Genomic DNA, 23631 nt, shown 5'->3' with positions numbered 1-23631 from the left:
GAAAGCAAGCAGCTCAATGATGCCGAGTCAAATGAAATTCTGATATCATCTTGGCCAACTGTTTTGGGCAGCTTCCAAAACCATCCTCAAGAAAAATGTGTGCAAGGAGGAGCCGTAGGAGGAGGAGCCCTCCCTCGCTCCCTGGCAGAGGCAACGAGTGGCCTCGGTGTGCGGTGCAGCTCCCTGGGGAGAGGGCGGCAGGGGGAAGGGGCTTGGGCACAGCGGGTGAGTGGTCTTCTGGATGAGGAGCGCGTTACCAGGGCCGTTATGGGATTTCAAGGCTGAAGAGTGACCAAATAACAAATAGATTTGAGTTCTTAAGATTTGAACAAGATGTCGAGTCTGTCTTACTAAATTTAACAGGAAGCTTGTGATCGTAGCTCTGGGGGTGCCAAGGCTGAGGGGCACAGGTGCCCTCAAAATGGCCAAACAGTATCTAATACCTGATGGTTACATGGGAAAGGGGTGTCCAGCACGCTTGGAGAAAGCGTGGAAGGAGATGGAGGGAGGTGGTGGGGACGAAGCGGTGCCACAGCACCGGTGGTGCCCGTCCCCCTCCCGCGGGCACAGGAAAAGCCTCGGGGAGCAGCAGCCCGCAGCCAGCCTGGGGGCGATGAGTCAAGCGGGTGGGCGCAGCGATGGGCGTTTCTCTGTGGCCAGGTCACGTACAAGGGATGCGATCGCAGGTTGATATTAATTGGTCAGGAATAAGTTTGGCCTGGAAACAGGAAAATTCTCCCTGGGGCCCCTTCCAGCCCTCTGCTCCCCTGAAGGGGCGGCTCTTCGCATTGCTGCTGTGGGTCGGGTCAGGCCTGTGCCCCCAGCACCAGGTGGAGGTTTGGGACCTGGGTCTCCACCAGGCACCCGGCCATTCAGGCGGCCGCAATGCTGAGCGCGCGCTAAGAGGATCTGTGGCTTAGGGCATAAGCACTCGCCTGTTTAGGCCCTCAAAAACATGCAGAGGGGCACGGCGGGGGTGAGGTGCTTCTCTGCCCCGAGTCACTTGCGAAGGCGGCACGGGGCTCCCTCTGCGCAAGGCGACGAAGCGGGGCACGGGTCCCGTCCAGCACCGCGACCCCAGCCAGCCCCAGGCCAGGCAGCGTTGGACTGTGGGCCCAGGCAAGCCCCGAGACCCCGGCAGCCTGGACGGGGGCGAGTGCCCGCCACGATGCAGTGGCACGTAGGCCGAGCCTGGCACCTACGCGCGATGCGTCCCCGCAGCACCGCCCTTGCTGGGCCACAGCAGAGCCCCGCCGCCTCAGCTCTGCTGCTCCAAAAGCTTCTGCCACGCGCACAACCGCTTGGACATTAAGGAAGCTGCTGCCAGCCTGAACTGTAATAAAATAAATATATTGTTTTAATTTTTTTTTAAGTAAGTAGGTCAAAGCTCCCTCCATTATCCTACTTAGAAGGATTTCGGTAACATCTGCTGCGTCAGTGCATCGGCAGGGTCGGTGCCTGAAGGTTGCAGGAGATTATACAACAAAGCCCTTGCATTATTCCCACGTGCCGTCCTTACCAGATCCGAGCGCCACTGACACGTTGAACTTGGTGTTATTAACCACTGTCATGGCAAAAACCCCAGGATCGGCAGGAAGAGAAAATAAGAGAGGAAAGCTCCTACTGCGAGGTGAAGCTCCTGACACAACTTTGTGTATAGGAGACCAAGCTCAAGTAATGCTCGATGGAAACAATTATCATCATTTTAGAGGACTTGGAGCCAAATACTCAAATAGAAATCCACCACCCATTTCTCTAGGGATGTACCTCCAAGCACAACTTTATGTGTCTTCATTGAGAAGAGCCTGGCTCCATTTCTTTATGCTCTCCCATTTAGGTATTTATACACAGTGATACGCTCTGACGGATGATCTTACCAAGAAGATGTCTTTGAAATTTGGAAAGCCAGAGAGATGACCGTGTCTACCGCACGGTCAACACAGCAGGACTGTAAATGCCCCCATGACCTGGTATGTACAGTCTGTGAGGGTTTGGTGTTTCAGACACCTGTGGAAACCAGAAAGGATTAAAAATACACGCTACTTTTGGGTGGGGGAATGCTGGATCTCCTGTGATAGCTTGTAATAGTCCAGATGACCAGAAAATTTCCCTAAAGCAGTTGGAGATTTGGCCACTCAGTGCACGTTGACAGGCTCTCAGGCAGCTCCCGAGATGTCTCTGTGTGGCTCATAGACCGGGTGACATTACAGTAACATACAGGTTACCAGAGCCAGAATCCGCATGGTAGGCGCGCTGCGAGAAACAACTCCCCAGCTGATGAAGGGAGCGAGTAACGGCAGCAACCTGTGCGGAATTAGGGAGGACACCTACGCTGAACGTGGAGCGTCCTTGTGGGAAAAGCAGAGTTTAAAATCTTGTTATTAAAGCAGAGCCTGATAAACTGTGAAAGCATCCCCCCAGAAGCATGAGAAACGAATCACGGCACGGAGCCCTCTTTCTCCCCAAATCCTTTTATGCTAGAAGCTACGCTCACATAGAGGAAAGGGAGAATGTAAGGCAGGAGACACAATGTGCGGGCATGGATGGATACAGCAAAGAGGGCCTTGAAGAACAGCCGGGAAGCAATGATGTACTGCGGCCGCAAGGTTGAGAAAAGGGGATGGGAAAGGGCACGAAGGAAAAGTACAGAGCCATTGCAGTCATGTCCACTCCCAGGGTCTGCAGAGTGGCTTCCTCGTCCGTGTCCCAGCCCAAGTCCTGTCCTGGCGTAAGGGCAAGAGGAAGAATGGACAGTGATCGCTGCTACCACCATCCAGAGTAATTTATCCAGACTACAGATTTCTCTCTCCTTTCCTGGGAACACTCAGGGATGGAAGCAACCAAAAGGTGATGGCATGAATTACTTGGGCAGTGACAACCTCTCCTCATTTCACAAAAAGTGGAAAAGAGCTCATGTGTAGGGATCAGTGCAGTGTCTGTGCAGGGCACCCTGCGCGGGCTCTGGAGACGGCACGTAAGCCTCCTGAGAGAAGGCTGATGGCTCAGACCTCTGCTGCTAGTGTAAGCCCACCCCATTTCTGGTTTGGGGGCAGTACTGAGATGGATGATGCAGAGGCACCTGAATATACGGCCAAGCAAATGGTATTTTGAGTTTTCACCATACAGCAGGGCAAAATATTCTGAGCATCCCAGCTTTCCTTGGGGCAGGGTGCCAGACTACCTGCCCGCCGCCCAGCCAGACGCTGGCTGTTGCAACTATGGCATGCCAAGGTAAGAAATCAGATTATCGCCTATGAAGTTCCTAGAGCACGCAGTGATAACCCACCTGCTTTACAGCAATCGGACCCAACACCAAAGCAACTCAGCCATAATCACCCGCCAGCTCTTGCTTCAGAAGCTTTGGTGCGTCAGGGTCAACATACATCAGTCTCCGCTTCCAGGGCAATGAGACGAGAATTAAACGCCTGAACTTAAGGAGCAAAAACGTGTATTTCTTGTTCTGGAGCATGCCTGCCTTGCAGCATTATGAACACACATCTGAGCTCCTGTGGCTGTTGAAACAACAGTCTTGTCGTGGGAGGAGGACGCTCAGTGTATGCAAAGTTATTTGGTCATGTGTCTTGCCTCAGCGGACACGCTGCTGAGACGACACTGCTGCCAGCATGACTTCAGCGAGTTACAAGTTAGCTCGGATAACCTCTGTGCTCCCACTGAAAAGCAGATGTGTCTCCTGATGGCTCTCCCTCCTCATTAGGTAACACAAGACTCGACTGCGCTGCCCCTCTGTGCTGCCCACGGACGCCTCAGCTCTGCTGACCGTGGATCTAGCTGCGTGCTTGGTGATGAATCCACCAGGCTCCAAGTTGAACGGCTCCTTAGAATCACAGAATCATTTCTTGCCAAAGCTAAAGGGGTCACCACCAGTCCCGACTCTTCCTCCTGTTGTCTCGCAACACCCAGCCGTTGCACACTCTGACTGTTGCCTGATAAAAGTTTGTCTTGACTTTCGCTAGGCAGAAGCAGAGAGAAGATGCTCTGTTGCGGGTCAAAAGGTCTCTCCACCAGGTTAGCAGGAGGACTTCTTCCAGGGCAACGGCAGGATGCCTGCACACTGCCTGTTGCAGGCAGTAGTTCCAGTAACTCTTCATGTGCCGTTTGTGCCGAGCGCCTGCGAGCGACGCCAAGGCCCCGAGGAACGCGCTCACATCGTCTTGAGGCACGTGTGATGCCAGCCGAGTTCAGGTGCCACGCTGCTCCTACCAGTTGCTGGAGGAAGTGGGGCTGCTGCTTTGGCTTTTGTAGCCTGAGTGAGGGGGAGGTTGTCTGAACTGCAACAAGCCTGAACCGACCTTTTCCTGCGGTCCCACTCGTTTCTTTACAAGCAGCTGCAAATGCCAAGAACTTGCTCATTTCCTTTCAGACTGCAGAAAATAAGGCCGGGAACTTGCCTTGAGTGAGAGATATTCCTACCCTGAATTTAAAGTATTGTTGTGAGTCAGATTTGTGAAAGTGGTCATCCTGTGGGTCACCACAGCGACTTGGTGCCGAGGAATCTCTGATGGGAGCCGTGGCCACCTTCAGTTAGAAACAGAAGATCACCAAGCGAGAGGTCGAAGGGAGAAACGGGGTCGCTCACCCCCTTTGGTCTCTCATGTGGTAAAACTACAAGAATAAGAAATTTTGGATCCCCTCTCCTGACCCAGGCTGCGCAGCAGGGAAGGGAGAGGCTGTCAGCCACCGCCTCTGCTTCTGAACCAGGGCTTCCAAGTTCTGCTCCTGAGGAAGCCCTGCCTTGTTTGCTGCCTTCCAGGAACCGCAGCAAATGGATGCAGGGAATGTTGGGCTTAAAAACTCTTTAAGGAATGGAACCTGCTGTTGGTCTTTGATGTTTAGAAGTATTTTATCTTACTATTTGAGCTTCCCTCTGACCTTTGGTACTCATCAGCAGGATGATTCCCTCCTCGTCAGAAATTTAGGCATGAGAAGGCTTCAAGGGACATACCAAGTGCTGCCGTACAGACGAACTTCGCTAATTGCTGCTTAACACCTTGCTATTCCCTAAGCAAACCTGTTCCTGCACCGAGATGCAGTTCCTTGGGCTGAGACCAGCTACTCTGTGACTAAGGCTTGGTTATCAGCTATGCACACCTGCAGCCTGCCTGGCAAGCAGACTTCGCAGTCGAGCTTCTTCACTTTGGGCTATTTCCTTCAGCACCGATTTGGGACTTGATTTCTGTGCACAAACCAACCTATTACCGCTGATAAATATAATAACGGAGCACACATGCAAGCAAACCAGGATCCACATGGATGATTTCGTAAAGCAGCAAATCTCCTGTGTATTGCAAATGTTTGGTGATCCCAGATCTTTTGGGATCTGTAGAGGAGGCAGTTTGGCTCTGATAGCCCCATCAGTTAACCTGAAACCCAAGAGCCCGTCAGATGTTGAACTTGGTCCAACAACGTGTGCTAAGTATCTAATGGCTGGAAGTACATTTTAGATAAGGATTTATTATTTATTGGTTCTTGAACTTAAAGGCTTGTCAGTATGTGCAGAAAAGATTTGTAATGTGTATTGTTTTTCCTGTTTAAGATTGCTCTAGAAAACATTATTATTTTGTCTAAAACAAGTATTCAGGTTTAATTTTGTTGAGTGGAGGAGGTTTAATTTAGTACCTTACAAAGTATGTTCTCAGAACAGCCCTCCTGTCTTACTGTTATGAAAGCCGTGCAGTCCAGGCATCAGAGGACACAAAGAAACAGAAATAAATGTATGTCCGCTAAGAAACAAAGCCACACTTTTATGAAGATGGGAACTTAAAGATGATGAGAACTTAGCTCTAACTGCGTAACTGAACGTGAAACCTCAGCACCTTCAAATCCTACACTGCATAAAAGCCATAAAGACTGGGTTTTATCGGGCTTCCTTTTATTCTTTATCGCACATTAACAAGTGAAAAACTCTGAGCATCAGTTTTCTTATTACAATGAGAGAATCCCCATTCTTATGCAAAATATTTTAAAAACTCATATATGGCCAAGTACAAAACGCCCACCTCTTTCTTTGGAATAATTTGCCTTCGATTCCACCATTTTATACCAATTACTCTTTAATAGATTTTATTTTTAAAGCATCAGAAGAAGTACTAGCAATGCATAAATTATGTATGTATAAGAATTATGCCTGTACCTCCCTGTATGTGTTATGAAGGCTGAGGGTTCCAACCACTTGCTATCACAAGCGAGGCTGCTGTAACAACCCCTGGCCTTAGGGGATACTGTTCTTACAGAAAGACGTCCGTCGCCGAGGCCCCTCTGAACCGTACCACCGGTGCTCTCGGGCCTTTGGCGAGGGAGTAACGGGGGACAGGCAGAGGAATTCTGTACGTAGCCTTGTCCGGGGCAAGTTCTGAAAAGAAACCAGTGGGCCACCAGTAGACCTTTCATATAGTTTGTATGCTGCATTTTTCATCAGCCAATTCTGCCCAGCATAATTTGCTGCATGAATGTACCGATTTTCTTTGACTATACTGATAATCAACATACGGAGGCAACTCAAACGTCCCCTTAAAGAAAACAGAAGAAACTCTATGTAACTCTGCTTGTAAAAAGACAAGTGAAAACCCTGCTCTGAGCATGGCGCTGAACCTCCAGAAGCCCCTTTGAACCTAAATTATTCTATGATGATTCCTTGAGTAACTTGACATTTGAACTGATTAAAAAAACTGACCAAAAAAACCCAACACCCCCCCTCCCCCCCAAATTACCCACTTCACAAAAATCACAGCTTTTGGAAAAAATTCTGAATATTTGCGATATTTGGCAAGTCCAGATTTCAAATCATTGTTAGAGGCACACCACTAGGTACCACAGCTCATTTCTAGAAGAGAGTTTCTTTTTTAGGCAGCACCTAAAAACTTCTACCAAAAACATTTTAAAATTGGTTTAAACCAAAATACTGTAACTTTTGCACGAGGGAAGTATTTGACCAGAACACTAAGAAGAAACTACATTATGATCAGTAAATCCATCTTGTGAAATTATTTCAGTTTTAGAAATCAAACCCCCGATGGATGTGTAATTAAATGCTTTTAAAATCTCCCAGTGTCCCTCTGTCAAAAGCATTTCAAATCCTTCATGTCAAAGCATCGCAGATTGCTTTAGAAAAAGACTTGCATATACTGCTTTGTGAAGAGTCTGATTTTCTCTGTTACAGAAGAAAAATAACTGTGACCCCAGTCAAACGCTCGATAAGAGACTTGGTCATTGTTTAACAGCACACAACCGCGCCCTGGCCATTTTAGGACAGCAAGCAATCCTCAACTAACGTCAAGAGTATCCAGCTCTTCTATAATGCATCAAAGGATTTCAAAACAATTTGCAAAAAAAAAGGGGGAACTGAGGCACAGGGAAACAAAGTGACCTGTTCACTGTCACTCTGCAGCCCAACCCCCTTCTTCCCATACAGCTTTACGAGATAAAGCACTGTAACTTCACCTAAAAATCTTTTTAACTATGTACCTGTCTGCATTACTTCTTTGCTCAATACAATATTTCTATGAACGTCCAACACCATGCACAGATATAGCAAGTAGTTTTCTGTGAAAGAAAATAAAAAAAAAAAAAAATTAAAAAAAGACTGCCACATGACACCTAGAAGCGTTTATTTTATGCAACAAACTTAAATATGATCATGTGTACATAAAAGTGTACACTGTATCTATGCTGAACAATGCCAGGAAACATAATATTGATGCAACAATCGTCTAAAATAAACATTAAAAAATGAGCCTGGACAGGAAGACAAAATGCAAAACAGACTTACTTCCAATCAGCACAATGCTTAAAATTGAGAGCAATCCTAAACATTTCCAACTTTCCTTACAAAGCTGCCAAAGTCCAACTATTTTTAAAAATTGATTTTTTTTTTTTCTTTACATCAATAATAAAAATCTGGTGACAAACATTATAAAATCAAATGCTGGACTGTCTTTACTCCTTTAAAATTTAGAATATTCCAACAGAACCGCAGGAGTAAAAACACTTAAAAGTGATATATGTTTTTATAAAACAAACATCAATATGTACATTTATTGCAAATTATATTAAACTAAAATGGAGGGAAAATTAAAAAATGAAATGTCTACTTGCGAATTAATAATAATTTTAAGTGATTACTTTCCCACTCTGATAAAAATCAGAAAGCAACATTTATAAAATTGCCACCACATGACTTTTCATAGCAGGGAACTGAAATCTGTACACCTTATTTTTGCAGAAAAGTAGGCAGGCAGAAAGAATTATACATAAAACAGTCTCCAAAAGTAAAGCAAAAAACTTTTTTTGTGATTTTTTTTTCCTCTAGTCTTGTTTAAAATCCATTCAGTAGACTTCTACTTTTTCTGTGAAACATGGGAATACCTGGCTCTAGGATCATGAATTTTCAATGTCAGTGTAAGGACCTCCTCTGACTTTCTTTAAAAAAAAAAAAAAAAAAAAACCAACAAAACAAAACAAAAAAAATGCAGCATGAAAATTAATGGTGTAAATACACTTTTAAACTCCAGAATGCAGGAACTGGAACCAAGTGTTAAGCAATTTGCTTAATTATTGACTTTTCATAAAAAAAGTCTCTGGGGAAATAAGTACAGATGCTTTTAGCCTCTTTCTCAAGAGTTTCTGCTTTACATTTCCATTGAGAAGGATTAATTTCATGTGAAAGGGAAGCATAGTTTTCCTTCTGGTTTCAGAGCTGAAAGCTGTATGTTTTGAAGTAATTTCAGTTCCTGTACAGGAAATTTCTGAATCCTAGTTTTTGCAGAAGCTTGGAGCATGCCTTTATTTGGCCTTCATTTCCTCCCTTTTCGAGCGAGTTTTCTTTTTACCTTTTTGGGGGGAGAAAAGGAAAAAAAAGTTAATTTTAAGGACATGGAAATTACAACTGATTCTGAATCAAAATCCTACCTATATCATTTACATTTTAGCCTTTACACTCTTTATACTGTGATTCTTCCAACTCCATCTTGTATCTTCTCAATGATTACATAATTAATTGAATATAACTGAATTTCCTTATTGCATAGCACAACTTCCTGATAAACTTGGAAATATGGAATTATTATTATTCAACTTGTGTAACTGAGTAATGATTTTTCAGCATAAATAAAAATACATTTATCCATAGCTTTCACTGGAATCAGAGAATAAGAATGGTATCTTGTTCTAATTAACTGTATTTAATTACCCAGGTTTATAAAAATAGCCTGTCTTACTTAAGAACAAGCACTACTTCAAATGTTTTTCAAATATTTACAGTAACATGTACAGGTCTACTTAAAAGCAAAAAGAAAAAAACCCACCCTGTCAGACACAGCTATTTTTACATACATTTTTCTAGAAGAGAGAAAAATTTCTTTGATTCCCTATTGTATAAACTACAATAAAAAACACAGAATTGTCCTACATAAGATGCCTGCTACACCTTAAGGAAGCCTCCCTCTGCTATCTCTGTATCCTCAGTATCTTCCTGGCTGCTCCCACAGGCCTTAAAAAGATCCATTGCATTTTGGGAATATTCTGGACTTGAGTCTATCTCCAACAGTGAATCTCCATCACTTCCAAGCACCTGGCTTCTGAAAAACGTTAACAATGTTTTGGTATTTTTTCCAAGAAACACTGAGGTATTACATATTTCAAAGACGCTATCTGATACAGGTGGCTTATTTAAGGCTATGGATAGTGCAGTTTGTCATGAAGACTTAAAGAAATGTGATGTATAAAACAAGCATTGCAAGGCAGCACACAAATACTACTCTCTTGAAAGACTGAACCATTTACTAGTATATGAACCTTGCTGTGTGAGGAAAAGGTAATTCTTTTTGATCAAGGTTCTCTGCAAGACCTTCAATTTACAAAACCTCTAGAAAGAAACCATTCTAATGGTTCTTTCTTCCTGCAGATTAAATTGATTTCTTCCAACACACTGGTTTGCTGACCATATCTTATTGCTCTACAACTCTGGACACTTTTGCATTAAAATTATTATCGTATGAGATTCAGCTAAACAAATTCCTCAGTGTTTATGCATGTTTGTGGTTTGTTTATATTGGAAATCAAATCACCATATTTAAACACTGGAGTATAGAAAAATAAATTATCATCCAAGAGCTGTTTTGTAGTTTACATAGTTCCAAATTCTGCTTTTGTTTTACCTAAAATATATATATTAAAAATTTTTTAATATTAACAGTAAACCAGCACAGACCCAAAATATCAAAAAAGAATTACTGTGAGAATTACAACTTTTTCTGTTCATTAAAGATGGTCAATTTTCAAGCCTTTGTTATCAATGAACTGAAGCAGAGCAGAGCACCTGAATTCCTGTGTACGTGGCATTACTGAATGCACTTGAAATAGTCTCAATTCTTAGTTCTTTTACATAGCAATGCTAGTAAGGGCAACCAGGATGCAACAGACCAAAAAACCCACAATTTGGTGAAAACAGGTTAGAATATAATGTTCTGACCAAACAAATTCAGTTCTCCAATTCCAGGTGCTCTGATACTTAAATTTGAAAAATAGAACAGAACACAACACAACGCGTGTTGGATCATGATGTTTATAAATCATTGTGGTCTAGTTGTGCCATTTAGCATATGCTAGATCTGTTATAATTGCAATTTCAGGGTCTATCTTGAGACAGGAAAGGCCTACCCCACCCAGGCATGGATTTTTAAAAAATTTATTTATTTTTACCTTTGTAGATCAATTTGTCTCTGTGCTGCTGCTGGCTTTTTTGCTGTGTCTTGTTGTTTTGGTGCTTTGGCGTTACCTGCCTCTAAACTCCCTGGACTTTCTTGACTGACTGCTGCCCTTTTCCTTCCCCTGACAGGTGGTTTATTTGTTTCCTCATTTTTTGCAGTGGTACCCTGAGGTTCAGGTTTGGGTGGACGCCCTCTCCTGGTTTTTGCTGCGAGTGATGGTCCTGTTTCATCTACATTTTTTTCTTCTGGTTTTTGATGAATATTCTCAGTTCCAGATGCCGTTGCTGTTCTTTTTTTCCCACGGTCAGTGCTGTTTCCTTGTGTAGCCTGATCAGAATTAATCTCCTAGAAAATAAGTCATGAATGTGAAGGAAAAAAAAGACTCCCAAAGGCAAACTCAAATTGTTACTTCCTTCTGACAGAAACCTGAGTTTATGAAACAGAAAGTAAGGGTTCTTATAAAAAACACATCACATGGGCTTAGATCCAATAAAAAGTTTTACTAAAAAAGTTCTACTTTTGGACATTAACCTTGCAAAAAGATTTTCTACACTGTGTATAATGTTAATATCTGCACCCAATGTATCTTTTAGTTGCTTGAAAGCGAGATTACAGCAAGACTGATAATCTCAGCTCCTCCTATGACGGTTCTTCTGGACAAGCTCCTTTTACTGCCTCTTTGCCAACTGACAGGAGAGATGCCAACTGACAGGAGAGAACTGAGGAGCAGGAGCAATGATTCTGGTACAGCAAATGATATTTACTTCAATATATGCAAATTTTGAGACCAACCTTCAGTAAAGGTGCAGATTACTAAAACCAGTAAAAGGAAAAAAACAAGGCTTGCAGGCAATAAAAGGGAGTAAGACCTAGTCTCAAATGAAACTTGCTGTCTTTGTTAATTCTTTGTCATGTCTGAATAGGTATGGCCTACATGCATGGTTTTCTCATTACACTGAACAAGGTAATGGAAGTGATTAAATTTAATGAAGCAGTGTCTGTATATGTGAAACAGAAAGGGTGGTGGCAATGTAGGTCTCTACACAGAAAAGTATTCATATGGAAACAAAGAGGAGGCAACTGGATGCTGGACCTTCATTTGAAAACTGGCTTCCGAAACAGTCAGGAGGAGGGGCAGAGAAAAGGGTACTGAAGAAGTACGGCTGGGATGACTTAGCAATTTCAAACACACCAATTAAGGCCACTCACTATTGTAAGTGCTGTGTCTGAACCAAGGCCTTTTTTGTTAAATACTCTACCATTATTTCTTAAATGTTTAAATAAGCCAGGCAGTCTCTGTAATCTTTATTACTGTTCTAGCAGCTTCAAGGCAGACATTTACAACTTCTATTCATAAGAACTTCACAGATAACCACTCTGAAAATTTCAACTAAAGTCAGGTTTCAAGAACCTAGAAAGCATCTTTGAAGATTTATTTCATAAATGCTTTGCCTAACTTCTCTAATTTTTCAGAAAAACCCTATTTTCAGGAAAAAGAAGAAAAAAAGGAACCATACTTGCAGATTTGGGAAAGATTTTTTCTTCTTCATTAGCTCATGGGTGTGAATATCATGTGGATGTTATTTTAAAAGATTAAGAAAAATTAACTTTTCCATGTGATGATACAAATCCAAAACACCTGCTTACTACTCTGATTTCATCTAATCAAAAAGATTGAGTAGACATATAACTTCTTAAAAGGCGTACATCATGAACCATCTATGTATCCCTACATTATTACAAAAATCTATTTTGATTTTAGAATCTCAGGATCATCTAAGTTGGAAGCGACCTCTGGAAATCATCTGGTCAAACCTTCTGTTGAAAGCAGGGCCTCAGGGTTTATCCCCGGCCCTTGACAAGCCAAGCCGTGAACAGCAACGTTCCACCACTTTTCTTGGCAACCTACTCCAATGTTTAATTTTCCTCACAATGTAGATTTTTTTTTTTTTCTTGCATCCAGATGGAATTTCCCCTGAAGTAACTTCTGCCTGCAGCCTTTTGTCCTGTCACCATGCAGCCTTGAGAAGAAAGTACTTCCATCTTCTCTATAAATACCTTTTAGATATTGAAAGACTGATTAGATCCCCCCAAGGCTTCTCTCCCCTAAGCTGAACAAGCCCAACACTTTCAACCTTTCTTCATATGACAACTTCTCCAAGCCTTTATCATCTTGGTGGCCCTCTGCAAAGCTCTCTGCAGTCTTTCAATATATGTGTTGAACTGGGGATGACATCATATTCTGGACACAGTATTCCAGGTGTGGCCTAATGAATGCCAAATAGGGTGGAATAATCACATCCCTCAATCTGCTGGCTGTACTCTTGCTGATGCAGCCCAGGACCCAGGTTGCCTTCACTGCTGCCGACTCACGCTCCACTGGTTGTCCACCGGGATGGTCCCCCAGGTCCCCTCTCAGCCAACCTGCACCCAGGCCAGGCAGATCCCAGCGTGTTGTACTGCTGCTTGAGTTTAATCTATCCCAGCTGCAGGACTTCACATTTACCTTTGTTAAGCTTCATGCAACTGTATGTTTTATAAGTTAAAAGATCATTATGATTTAGGCATGATCTTCTCTCTCTAATGGAAGGAGGGAAAAACATTAAAAATACTCAAAGTTTAAATAATATTTGAGTTGTGACACAATCCAAAAGTTGGGTGTTTATTTCATGCAAGAGGACTACTTGAAATTTTCCTTCAGTTTTTTCTTCAGTTAAAGCTACAGGTGCCAACCTTCACTCTGAATCATAGCCTTACTGTCATTTATGCCGGAAAACACAGAATAAAGGTGGGAATCTTCTGGAATTTTAGAACAAAAGAAGGAAACCCCTTCCAATTTGCCTGTCCTATTTTTGAGCACATGAGCTCAAATGGATAAAATAAATAGCAGTTTTGAAAATAAGGGGTCTGCTATTGGGCTAGGAAAGTGATATAACTACATGAAATGAAATCGGACATTACCAGTTCCTCAGAGGCCACCTGCAGTGATGTGTACTGAATAACCCCCCAATGCCACGCTTATTATAGAGATACGGTCCATAAAATCCCCAGACATACCTTGTTTTTCACAGGTTCTGTCTTTGCTGGTGTGACTGAAATAATCCTCACGGGATTTTCATCATTTTCACTGACCCCGGTTTCTGATATATCCGAACTTTGTTCCCTGGTGGCATGATTGAAGACAAAATAAAACCAAAATATACAGAACAGAACAGAAGAAGAAAAATGTTTGCAATTATTAAAAAAAAAAAAAAAAAAAAAAAATCAGTGCAGACAGGCTAAATTAGTTAACAAAGTTGAATTTGCCTGAGTTCATACTTAGATTTTCTTTCCCAGAACTGGGAAAGGTCTGAAAGGGACTGGCTAGTCACTGAGCCAAATCTCTTATCATAGACACAATGCCATGTAATTCTTTTTGCAAACTTAAGAGCAATGCTCTAAACAAGGCTGGGTTCTTTTTCCAGACAGAAAAAGCCGATATAGGCAAAGGTAGTAAAGAAAAATAAAGACCAGCAATGCTCAAACTTCACGTTCATTTACACAAACGTATGAAAGCTTTAAAAGAAAATAGTTTAAAAAAAAAAAAAATCAAGATTATTACAGCATATGTCATGCGCACTTATAGAAGAAATTCTGCACTGTTATGCTTCCCTTTGGCCTTATGAAGTGTAGTACCTAGAGTTGACTTTCTCTACTTTCTTTAACCCTTTATCTTAGCCAGTTAATCAATTCCAAAACAAATTAAACAATCTTAAAATTTGAAAGTGTAAACTCTTTCTCCAGATTTATGACAAATTTAAAAACTCTGTATCCACATAAAAATAACACTTACTAGAAGACAGACCTAATATTACAATCATATGTTGCATCTTTCCACTGAGATCCTGTTCCTCTTCAGCAAGCTCTTTTTAATTGTTCTGAATCTTAAATAGATCACAATATGTCATCTACATCAAAAATGCTTCTTGTTACCAATCAGGATTAATCCTAATTTATACATCAAAAATGTGTGAGTTGCAAAATCTGTTTAGTATTAATTATGGCTGGTCTCTTCAATTAATATATTTTCTGATGTAAAGGTATTATGAATATTAACCACCAAAATTTCGAAGAGTATAGTGTCTCTGCTGCTGTATTATATGTAATTACAGGCAGGCCACACCTAAACACTGTACTGAATTTCTGTCTACTAAAAAAAACCCCAAAGCAAAAAGCAAAGATGGAGATTTTACCTATAGAGAACTATTATATTTTTTAAAAACAGACAAAATAAAAAAACACTCTTCAAACACATAAGCACACACACCAAATCACCTCCTGTCCTAAAACATGCAAGCACACTGGAGAACATGAAGTAAAGAGTTGATGAGAGAAATTTCAAACTCCTGTACCTTGATCTGTTTCCTGCAGAAGAGCTCAGCTCAGAGTTTACACTGATATTGCTTCCAGTTTCTGATCCTGTAGTTCTAATATACGGTCTCCTTCCAGTTGCAGATAATGGTTTGTTTACTGTACCTAATACACCAGTTGGTTTTGGCTAGAAGAAAATGTTCAAATCTTTAAAAATGGGAACCTCAGATACATATTTAATTTTAAAAATATTTTCTTGAGTATTTTAAAATATTTTTTCTGGATTAACAGTCTCAATCACAATGCCGTTAGTTTAGAGCTACAGATCTCACCTTTACTTAAAACCCACTGTCTATCGTACTTTTATTTCTTATAATGTAACAGCACTTCATCAATTGCCTTGCACTCTCTCTCATGCTTTGAAAGGACAGCAGCTGGAGAAGTCTCAACTAACACCAAAACGTTAGGTAATATTAGAGGACTGAAAGGATGTGGCAATATCCTTTCAGTCTCAACATGGTTGAGAGCCTCTGGGTAAGGATGAAGGGGAAAGCAAAGCAGATGATGTTGTGGGAGTCTGCTATCAACCACCCAGCCAGGACAACACCAATGAATTATTCTACAAGGAATTAAGGGATATCTCTAGATCAACTACCCTTGTCCTTATGGGTGATTTTAACTTCCCAGACATCAACTGGGAATATCATACAGCGGAGACAAACAGGTCCAGGAAATTTCTGAAGCATGTTGAAGATAACTTCTTGGTGCAGGTACTAAGGGAGCCAACTAAGAAAGGTGCCCTCCTAGATTTGTTGTTTGTAAACAGAGAGGGACTTGTGGGCGAAGTGGTGATTAGTGGCCGTCTTGGTCACGGTGACCACAAAGCAGCTGAGTTTCAAATCGTTGGCAATAGGAGAAAAACTGCCAGCAAAACTTCGACCCTGGATATAGGGAGAGCAGACTTTGGGCTGCTGAAGGAGCGAGTTAGTAAGGTCCCCTGGGAATCTGCTTTTGAAGGTATTGGGGTCCATGAACGCTGGTCACTTTTTAGGAGCCATCTCTTAAAAGCACAGGAGCAGCCAATTCCAAAGTGTAGAAAGTTAAGTAAGTGGGGCAGAAGGCTATCTTGGCTGAGCAGGAATCTTCTTCTAGAACTTAGGTGGAAAAGGAAAGTGTACGGACTTTGCAAGCAAGGACAGGCGACATGGGAGGACTACAGAGACGCTGTTCACCACCGTAGGGAGAAAATTCATGCAGCCAAAGCTTGAGTTCAAGCTGGCCAGCACTGTGAAGGACAACAAAAAGGGCTTTTTATAGTATTTTAATAGTAAAAGGAGGACCACAGATAACATTGGGCCGTTGCTTGAGGAGGTCAGTCACCTCACAAATAGGGATGTAGACAAAGCGGAGACATTTAATGCCACCTTTGCCTCTGTCTTCTACACTGATGATGGGCCCTGGGACCCCCAGAGCGCTGTGTTGGAAGACCATGACTGGGGGGATGATAAACTCCCAGCCGACCCTGACCTTGTTCAAGACTTGCTGCTCCCACTGGATGCGCATACATCTATGGGGCCCAATGGGATTCATCCCAGGGTACTGAAAGAGCTGGCCGATGTCATTGCGGGACCTCTCTCCATTATTTTTCAACAGTCTTGGGAGTCTGGAGAGGTCCCACTCGACTAGAAGCTGGCAAATGTCCCAATTTTCAAGAAGGGTAAGAAGGAAGACCCTGGTAATTACAGGCCTGTCAGTCTCACTTCAGTGCCTGGTAAAATTATGGAGAAAGTTATTCTGGGAGTTATTGAAAAAACACTTGAGAGACAACACAGTCATTGGCCACAGCCAGCACAGGTTCACAAGGGGAAAGTCCTGCTTAATCAACTTCATTTCCTTTTATGACAAGGCCACCCATCTAGTTGACCAAGGAAAGCCAGCAGACACGGTGGTTGTGGATTTTAGCAATACTTTTGATACTGTCTCTCACAATATACTTCTGGATAAACTGTCCAACACACAGCTAGACAAGACCATAACACGCTGGGTGAGCAATTGGCTGACGGGTCAGGCTTGAAGGGTTATAGTTAATAGGCTTACATCAGGCTGGCATCCAGTCACTGGTGGGGTTCCCCAAGGCTCAATTTTAGGGCCAGTGCTCTTTAATGTTTTTATTAGATGCAGGATTCAAGTGTACCTTAAGTAAGTTTGCCGATGATACTAAAGCAGGAGGAGCTGTGGAATCCCTCAAGGGTAGAGAGGCTTTACAGACAGATCTGGATAGAGAGCTAGACAATCACCAACCGTATGAAATTCATCAAGAGCAAGTGCCTCATTCTCCACCTGGGACGGCGTAATCCTGGTTATACATACAAACTGGGGGACAAGAGGCTGGAGAGCAGCCCCGCGGAAAGAGATGTGGGGGGGTTGGGTTGATGGCAAGTTGAGTATGAGTCAACAGCGTGCCCTGGCAGCCAAGTGCAGCCCCACCTCGAGTACTGTGTGCAGTTTTGGGTGCCTCAATATAAGAAGGACATGGAACTATTACAGAGCGTCCGGAGGAGGACGACCAAGATGATGAAAGACCTCGAGGACAAAACTTGTGAGGACCGTCTGAGGTCACTTGGTTTGCTCAGCTTAGAGAAGAGAAGGCTGAGGGGTGACCTCATCACAGTCTACAACTTTCTCAAGGTGGGCAGTGGATGGGGAGTGCTGATGATCTCTCTCTGGTGACCAGCGATAGGACACGAGGAAATGTTATGAAGCTGTGTCAGGGGAAGTTCAGATTGGACATTAGGAAAAGGTTCTTCACAGAGAGGGTGGTCGCTCACTGGAACAGACTCCCCGGGGAAGTGGTCATGGCACCAAGCCTGTCAAGAGTTTAAGGAGCGTCTGGACGACGCTCTTGGTCATATGGTTTAGTTTTAGGTAGTCCTGCAAGGAGCAGGGAGTTGGACTTGATGACCGTTATGAGTCCCTTCCAACTTGAGATATTCTGATTCTAATATCCTCTATTTGCAAACCAAAGCACCTCTGGGAAAGGCTTTCCAAAATGTGATGCAGAATTACGTTCACTGCAACAGCAGGAAATGTGTACACTTCTGCCATACAGAAAGCTAGTGTAAAAGTATTTAACACCATCTATCTATTCTGGGGTTCTCCGATACAGTGATGGTATTTTAGATCTTGCTATGGCTGGTGTCTGTTGACTGATTTGGTCAGGCTGGATATGCAGCAGGAAGTTTTTTATTTTGTCTCTGGAGAGGAGTCAAGGAAGTTTTCATAACTGGCATGTCACATTCTTCATGTACTTTTACATTTCCTCAGAGACCCAGTTAATTTATTAAGACATTCCAACAAGAAAAAATAATTCCCATGTGTGGAAGTTATGAGGGAGCAGGCAGGAGAGAGATACCACAGATGCTGGAAAACATCTGGCTAGCAAAAAAAGCAGTGATCTCTGTAGAAAAGGCCTGTTACTGAGCACATGTTCAGTAGCTGCATCATTTAGTGCTAATACTGCATAACATTTACTTAAACATATTATTCATATAATATTTTATTTGCTCTATTTACTGACTATTTTATAAAAAGTAGGAAGCATTCGGCACAGCTAATAGGAGAGAGAAAAATGTTTAAGAGACAAGAAAGCACTCCTGCAAAACCAGCAGGTTGCAAACTTCTGGCACCTACTGCCATAAGAGGTTGTGAAGGCAGAACATCAGGAGGTTCAAAACCAGAGCAGAGACATTTGGGAACAAGTCCATAAGGAGATATCAAAACCAACAGGCACAGATGCAGAGTCTAGCATCCCATTATAAAAATTATGAATGCTGGGGGAGTAAGAAGGGGAATGTACTGCAGAAAGCAGCTAGACTTGCACGCTCTCCCTAATCATGTTGTATTGGTCCCTCTGGAAAAACAATACCAGGCCAAAACAACCATTGGTCTGAGTCAGTGGGGTATCCTTACACATCTGTGTTTTCTGAAATGGAAGTAGGCAGAAAAAGAAGCACCTGCTTCTGTATTCTATTAGAGCATGGAATAAATATTTGTTTTGCCAGAACACTGCAAATTACCTAAATAATACTAGCTTGGTATGGGACATTCCTCCCACCCCCAAATCTAACTCTGTTTTAACAGAATGCAGGAGAGAAGCCTGTCTTATACCAGTAAGATTTGTTTAGTTAAGACACAGCTTTAGTCTACCTTGCTGAACGCCTTATCAAAAAAGAAATGTAGTAAGTTTACACAGCCAACTAAACTTGCTTCAAATGCATTTATATTTGAATGTTGTCAAAGGTGAAACAATTACAGCACCAGACAGATACCTTCTTCTGAGGATATTTAAAGCACCAGTCTGGTACTGGCTGCTGCGAAAGAAGGTGGTCTTCTGTCTGCCTCCTCCCTTCCTAACGTAACTCCAACCCAGCTCACTGAGTAGCATCCAGGCTGGTGTCACAGGGTGAAAATGAAGCAAGGAGAGGCAGGATTCTGAGCAAACCTCACTCGCATGAACTACCCTGACAGTGGAAACTTTTTGTATAAATGAAAAATCAGTGTGAGAAGAAGGAATTCTAAGCCTTTTAATTTAAGGCTATTTACAGAGTGATCATTTGTCTCTTACAATGAACAATTACCACAAAGTTCTGCTCTAACTGAAGACTTTAGAAACTAATGCAGTAACAGAACATGAAAATCAATACACACACATGAAATTTATATTAAAACCATGACTTACACTCTTGTCAAGATTTTTATATTTTACAGGTCAGTAAGCATTCTTTCACTAAGCTCAATTAAAAAAAAAAAAAAAAAAGCTAATTTTTTTGAGTTAGACTAAAAAGCATTTCAACATAATTTAACCAGAACCTAGGAAAGACAGTTTCAGAATCCCAAGAAAGGACAGCTGATGGTAAAAGGTGTAAAAATAGGTTCTGTTTTTTTGTTTTTGTTTTTTTGTGGTGCATCCCCGCCCCTGTCGAAAGACTTGGTGTTCTCTCTCCCCTGTGAAGGTATCAGCCCAATTATGTCTGAAATAAAATGAGACATTCAAAAGGGTGTAGACATTTGCAGTTGAACATAACAGCATCAACAGCTATATTAAAAATACTAAGATTGAAAATTTAAGACCTCCAATGCTAGTGGTGTCACAATTCAGTATCTGCATCATAACTTTACGTCACGCTTATTTGAATAATGGAAAATCCTGTGGTTATGTGAAAAGCTGTAGTTAATGAAGAATCTATGCCTCAGTGCACAGGTAACAAATCTTGGTGTTGTGTACTCACCAGGTAGTATGTTAAAAGCATTAATTATGGCATCAAATAAAAGAATCACAAATTATTGTACACAAACTCTTAATACAATTTTTAAACTACAGCAGTCCAGGACATTTTAAAAAAATCAAAAGTAATATTCAAAGAATTGTAACTTGTCAAAATACAGTACCTTTCCTGTCAAAAGAAGAACCCTTGTCTCTTCTGAAATGTAATTCCTGTCATTGCAGAAATCCTGTACAAAAAACAAAAAAAAAAAACAAAAAAAGAAAAGAAAAGAAAAGAAAACCAGTTTGTGTTTGATCTCTCAATCTTGCTGTTGTTTTTTTTAGATATACATGATTGACTTCTCAAATTAGACGCTACTATCAAGGGCTACAGATATTGCACACCATGCAACTTGCTGACAAATGGATCAATCTAATAAAGACAGGTTAAACTAGTATTTTGGAGATTTGTAGCGAGCATTACTGAATGACAGTATACCATACTTGAAGTTGGGATTAACATTCTTTCTTATTGAATGTCATGAATCATTTGAAGTAAAGCAAAACTGTGCTCCCTATTTTTTCACTTGCACCTTTTTAATGGGAAGTCCAAAGAAAGGAAAAGAAGTGCTCTTTTCTCTAAACAAGTTGAAAGTTGCTACCTTTGTAAACTGTACTCAGAGTGACGAAGACCAAAACACTAAATTTGAATGCAGGTAGCTGCCACAGACACCAGCTCCCTCTCATCATGGCATCCGCCATTTCACAATTAAATAAGCAAACTAAAGTTTGCTTAAACAGACTCTGGAAAGGCTGTTAATTAACAGTCTAAGACACTGAAAAATGTGAAATTCAGTACAACCAAAACATCAGCTCTGGTCCAGAGAATTACTTTGGTTCCACTCATGCTTTTTAGAAGTATGCCTCTTAAAGAACAGTAGTACTATTGCTGACAGTACAGCTGTACCCACCAAGACTATTACTAGGCAATAAGAGGACCAACTTGTACAGCAAGCTCATTAGCCAAACAGCTACTGACAGATATAAACATACCACGGATAACATAAAAAAATGTTTCCTCTTTCTTTTTAGTCTGCTTTGTATCCTAATTCAGATATACAGTCAGAATATACATATATTCTCATATATTCAGATGCACTTGTAAAACACTTTAATGAAATGATTTAGCAATACATGCTAACATATCAATATTTATTCTAATTAGCTCTCACCTGGTTACAAACATTTCTGGCACACATTCGTAAGACATAGCTAGCATAGGATACAGCCAATGTTAAAAAATTTAATTGCTGACAATAATATATGCATTTTCTCCCTCATGATATTATGTTATGGAGATAACCAGCTCTCAGTTATAAAAATCAAAGTATTTCCCCTTATTACTTCAGAAATTAAATTAACAAATTTACCTTTTCAGGTTGTGTAAAAAATTTGGTTGGCAATACAGGGTCCTTCGGTGAATCTGCATTGCACAAAGCACTTTTGCTGTTGATTACACATAGTGCTACATCACATACTGTATAAAGTTTCTGAAGAAAAAAAGAGAAGTATGCTTTAGGAATTACTTACTGTTTTTACAGTGTACAGAGAATGTAGTTCTTTAAGAAGTTTAATCTATGTGTTAAAATAACCACCACTAAGGACATTTTGTAATTACATCATTAACCATACTGTTGGCTCTTCAAACACATACAGAAGTCCCCATTTTTCATATGATACTATTTAATAAAAAGTAGTAGTACTTTACAGGCCTATGGTGTACAATAGAAGCTCTTGCTCAATCAAGTCACCATAAATGGTTTCTCATCTCTGCTAGAAACTAACAGGTTTAACAGTAGCCATATAATATAGTATTTCCTCCCCCAACACCAGAAGATACTTATGTCAGGAAACTAGGCAGTAGGAGTTAAAATAAGGCAGGCAGGCAGTAACAGAAATATTTAACAAATTTTGTTTATTAACTTCATTAGGTATTGTGTGCTGGATAAGGTCAGCAAGGTTCTGAAAGAATGAGATTAATAACATATAAACAATGCTCGCAATTAGCCCTCTCTCTAAAAGACCATAAAAACATCTACGCTAGTGCTTTCAGATTTCCTGCAAATCCTGTTCATCAACTGCTTGTGAAACCCTTAGCCCATCACCCAGCACTTATCTGAATTGCATTTCTTACTTCATTGGCCTTTGGCTCATCAGGAGACTGAGCATCTCGGGTAAGCTTGATGTTTTCTGCCATCTTTTTCATGAAGGCATGGCTATTGTTCTCATTCTTTGTCATTAAAACTTCAAGCATGAACCACAGGCACCTAAAAAGCCATAAAACCACAAGCAATTACATTCCAGCTTTTATACTGCAGTTCCCACATATAGCAATGTCTTAAAAATTTTTGTCAGCTGTACTAGCTTTTTCTTAAGAAACCACAATCAATTTGAAGATGATATAAACAGATAACATCATCTGAGGGTGTAAATAGAGTCTAGACCTTTAACACACAGAGGCTTAATCGTACTCTTCAGAATAGATCTGCCAAATTATTGTGCTTCTCTATTATACCTGTAAACACTGCCCAAGCAACCAACTTTTTTATCTTCCAAATATGAATAGAAGCAAGAATTCTGGTGCTACCATCATCTAGATGAAATTCCATAATCACTACCTTGGGCTATGTCTATGTGCTTATCAACAATGTACCATGACGACACTCAAAACAGGCTTAAACAAATCACACTGCTGCTAGACTGTTACCCACACTATGTGGTTTAATACTGGAATTCAAATAGGAGAGAAGATCCAAAATGGAGCAGGTCAGATTCTTGCTAATGCTCCATACGGGAGGAAAATACATCCTTACAGATAGAAATAATGAATTAGCTTTCCCAGTTTTCTTTCTTTAAATCTAGTTTATTTATAGGGAGAACCCATTATATTTTGACTAAAAGTTTGTTTTAAGAATTTTTCAACTATGATATAAAGCATAACTGGTCCATCCATACTATCATTTGCTATCAAGCTTCAGAGCTGCATGTGGCTAGAGGGTCAACAACAGTCATAGTATAGTAAAATAATACTTAGTAGGGAAAGACATATGGGTGAGTCCGAGAAACGCAGACTTTGCCAGGAGCTAATTTAATTCTGAAGCTCTGGAAGAGAGATTACCTTGTTGAAAGAGGCTAATAAAAAACTAGAAAAACAGGATGACTGAACATTAGAATTCCCTGTCCACAAAAGCCCCAATCTTCTTAACTGATAGAAATTAAAGATTGTAATCCAAG

The 23631-nt window shown here is 41.2% G+C and overlaps 1 protein-coding gene across 2 annotated transcripts in view; it reads right to left on the bottom strand.

The window, feature by feature from the left end:
- Positions 1-7608: 7608 nt before the first annotated feature.
- Positions 7609-23631, bottom strand: part of PDS5A (PDS5 cohesin associated factor A) — an 86206-nt gene continuing 70183 nt past the window's right edge. For both annotated transcript variants that reach the window (XM_082316536.1, XM_082316537.1), the window contains 7 exons: positions 22532-22664; positions 21768-21887; positions 20523-20585; positions 15116-15261; positions 13782-13887; positions 10717-11069; positions 7609-8846 (listed from right to left, as the gene is read on the bottom strand). In XM_082316536.1, the coding sequence (XP_082172662.1) occupies positions 8843-8846; positions 10717-11069; positions 13782-13887; positions 15116-15261; positions 20523-20585; positions 21768-21887; positions 22532-22664 (925 nt within the window). In that variant the 3' untranslated portion in view covers positions 7609-8842. The remainder of the gene's footprint in view (positions 8847-10716; positions 11070-13781; positions 13888-15115; positions 15262-20522; positions 20586-21767; positions 21888-22531; positions 22665-23631) is intronic.

This window comes from Platalea leucorodia (genome assembly GCF_965183815.1).
Source record: "Platalea leucorodia genome assembly, chromosome: 6".
NCBI lineage: Eukaryota > Metazoa > Chordata > Aves > Pelecaniformes > Threskiornithidae > Platalea > Platalea leucorodia.
The sequence above is the reverse complement of the archived record's forward strand: the minus strand, read 5'-3'. Positions and strand labels throughout refer to the sequence as shown.